The sequence below is a fragment of the Molothrus aeneus genome, chromosome 25 (genome assembly GCF_037042795.1).
Source record: "Molothrus aeneus isolate 106 chromosome 25, BPBGC_Maene_1.0, whole genome shotgun sequence".
In the NCBI taxonomy this organism is placed as follows: domain Eukaryota; kingdom Metazoa; phylum Chordata; class Aves; order Passeriformes; family Icteridae; genus Molothrus; species Molothrus aeneus.
Genome location: NC_089670.1, coordinates 4,971,739 through 4,974,823, shown reverse-complemented (window position 1 = coordinate 4,974,823; position 3,085 = coordinate 4,971,739). Strand labels below are relative to the sequence as shown.

Here is a 3,085-nt window from a genome sequence, read left to right as displayed (position 1 = left end):
CTACTGCAGCTCAGCACCAAACCAAAAAAAATTCCTATGACTTGGAATCTTTCATTTTCAATTGGCCTAAATGCAAGCTGTGTGGTTCTTCCTGAATTACATGGGCCACTGAGGATCCTCACATTTCCCATGGGGACATTCCTGGCAGGCAGGGTCCCTGTTGAAAGGTGATTGACCTGAGATCACTGAGCCTCACCCAGAGTTTGAGCTGGTGGTTAACTTTGTGTCTAAGTTGTGAACCTAATTACTTTGTATCAAAGGAATCTTTTCCCCTACAGCTTTAGCAAAAAGAGGAAAATACTTGTTTAAAACCTATCAACCATTTCAGAACAGGATTGTGGCAGGACTCTGCTGTGAGGCCGGGGCTGGGTTTGCTCGGAGCAGTGTAGGACAGGGAGGTGAGGAGGCTGTGAGGAGGTGGTGAGGAGTGCCCGTTCCTCCAGCTGCAGGATTTAAGCGCACAGAGTGGTTTGTCTGAGAGAGAGGAGCACGATGAGGCACCAGCGGCCCAGCAGCAGTTGAGGGATGCAGGCCCTGCCTCCCGAGCGAGTTGGGATGGATTTCATGCTCTTCCCTCACCACGGTAGTAGGAGACCATCCTCTTCCTCACCATCCTGGGTGGGAGATCACAGGTACTGGAACCTGGTGGGGACCGCTGCTACTCTTGCCCCAGAACAGCAAATTTCCACTGGAATAAATCAAGCCAGGCTGGCTCAACCACTTCCCTGTGCTGCTTTCTGTGACAGCTCCAGCCTGACTCGTAGAGCCTGTTCTGGCAGGGCTGAGCAGTGTTAATTACCTCTGAGCACTTTCCTCCACCACAGCCCAGCCGGGCCTGCCTTAGCCCAGCCTGAAGTGAAGGTTTGAGTTCAGTCACATTCCATCCAAAAATCTGGATGGGAAACGAGAAGCCCATGGAGCACCCACCCATGTGCTCAGCAGCCCATCTGCTCCCAGGGTGCTCAATCAGCTGCGCCCCATGCAGATCCAGGACTGGCACAGCCCAATCCCATGGGAATGCTCCCCCCACTGCTCGGGAACTGCCAGGTGGTTTTGCTTCAGCCAGACCAGTCATAACTCCAAAATAAACTTTCCCATCCACTAAAAAGGAAGAAAGAACTTAGAGCTAAGCTTGTGCCCTGATCAGAGAAAAATCCCCCAAAAAGCCACTGCAGCCTGGGCCACTCCTCCTGACCCCTACACAGCTGTAGGGCTCCACTCTCCCCGGGCACAGCAAGGACTCAAGCTGCACAAAATCTCCAAAATACTCCAAAAGTTCTCCATTCTGGTGCCAGTAGAAGTTTAGTTGCCACAGCAGCAGCCCAGGATTACAGGAATCTGTAGGAGGCAGAAGCTTCTTCAAGCCCATTCAAACCAAATGACAAAGACTCCTCACATGTGAATGTAAAACATTTAATTTAAAAATGTTGACACTACAATATATAAAATAGCTATTATAAATGCACATAGTGTATTCTATAGCTGCCAGGTTTACGTTTTTAGGAAACTGTAAGTTACACTGTGGTTAAGACTTGAAGTTTCACCCTCTGAAGGAAGTCCACATTTGATCACAGTGATGCATGGTCAGACTAACAGCCCCAATTGTTAAACACTTGGATCAAGTCATAACCAGTTTTATTGCAAAAGGACCCTGTACACATTTATATCAATTCTAGTACCTTACAAGTTTATCTACCCAACAAGTCATTAACATACAGAAACATGCATGAGAAGCAAGAAAGAACACCCATCCCTTCTGCATATTAGCAACTTGTCACTCCCGAGCCCGAGGCTCAACATCACTGAGGTTTATGTGAACAGTCACTTTTAGCATTCATCCTGAGTGAAAGATGGAATGACTTAAGTACAAATGCAACATATTATAAACAATTTCTTACAAAAAAAGTCACAAATTAAAACCAAAGTATTTTACAGAATTAACTACAAAACACCATAAAAACAGCCTTCACTTAAGCCCTCTCTCCCCGTATCCTGCGAGCCAACTGGATATCTTTGGGCATGATGGTGACTCTCTTGGCATGGATGGCACACAGGTTTGTGTCTTCAAACAGACCCACCAGATATGCCTCGCTGGCCTCCTGTTTCAAGAGCACAAGAAACGTTGTTAAAAACGCTCAGCGCAGCTCCCCCGGCACCGCAGCCCAGCCTGCCCTCGGCAGTACCTGCAGAGCACCGATGGCCGCACTCTGGAACCTCAAATCTGTTTTGAAATCCTGGGCGATTTCCCTGACCAGCCGCTGGAAGGGCAGCTTGCGGATCAGCAGCTCCGTAGATTTCTGATAACGACGGATCTCACGGAGCGCGACGGTTCCCGGCCTGGATGGAAGAGGGAGGAAGGGGCGGTGAGGCGGGGCAGGGGCTGCGGCAGCCGGGGCCGAGCCGAGGGCCTTACCTGTAGCGGTGAGGCTTCTTGACGCCGCCGGTAGAGGGGGCGCTTTTCCGGGCCGCCTTCGTGGCCAGCTGCTTGCGCGGCGCCTTCCCCCCAGTGGACTTGCGGGCGGTCTGCTTTGTACGGGCCATTTTTCCTCACTTACCTACAGAGACACACACGCGTGACACCGGGGCCCGGCTATCCCCGTGACCCCCAGGCCCGACGCCGCAGCGGCCGATTCCCTCACGCTCCAAATGCCCCCCTCCCCCGCGGCGGGCAGGCGGCCAGCGGCCTCCCCCGGGACGGGGAGGAGGGGTAACGGTTACCCCGCCGCCCCCGCCTCGCGGCCCAGCCGCTCCCGTCCCCGGGGAAAGCCGACTGAGTCACGCCGCCTCCTCCTTCCTCCCGGGCCGCCCCGGGGTGGGGGGGAGGGAGGTGCAATGGTGGGGGATGGGAACCGGCCGTGACTCAGGGCACGTAGGCAAGGCCCGGCCTGTCCGCCGCGCTCCCGGAGAACCCAAGGCCGCGAACGGCTGCGCAACACCTCCACCCGCTTTTATACGCGTCCGCTGTTCGGTACTTACCGGTAGGAAGAGAAGGAAGCGCCGGTGCCGGTAGCGCTGCGCGCCGAAGCCTCTACGCCGTGCTGCTGCCGAGCCGCTCCCCAGCCGCCGCGCCGCTCACTGCGCCCTC

At 54.3% G+C, this 3,085-nt stretch overlaps 1 protein-coding gene across 1 annotated transcript; it reads right to left on the bottom strand.

Annotated features, from left to right (window-relative positions):
• Positions 1–1,397: 1,397 nt before the first annotated feature.
• Positions 1,398–3,085, bottom strand: H3-3B (H3.3 histone B). Its single transcript, XM_066565515.1, has 4 exons — positions 2,977–3,085; positions 2,414–2,555; positions 2,184–2,337; positions 1,398–2,099 (listed from the first exon to the last, which is right to left on the bottom strand). The coding sequence occupies exons 2-4, from the start codon at positions 2,539–2,541 to the stop codon at positions 1,971–1,973; spliced, it is 411 nt and encodes a 136-aa protein (XP_066421612.1). The 5' UTR covers positions 2,542–2,555; positions 2,977–3,085; the 3' UTR covers positions 1,398–1,970.

Coding starts and splice junctions, on each gene's coding strand:
- H3-3B (XM_066565515.1), bottom strand. CDS start 2,541: ATGGCCCGTACAAAGCAGACCGCCCGCAAGTCCACTGGGGGGAAGGCG. Junction 2,338..2,413: donor AAGAAGCCTCACCGCTACAG/GTAAGGCCCTCG, acceptor TCTTCCATCCAG/GCCGGGAACCGTCGCGCTCC. Junction 2,100..2,183: donor CGGCCATCGGTGCTCTGCAG/GTACTGCCGAGG, acceptor CTCTTGAAACAG/GAGGCCAGCGAGGCATATCT.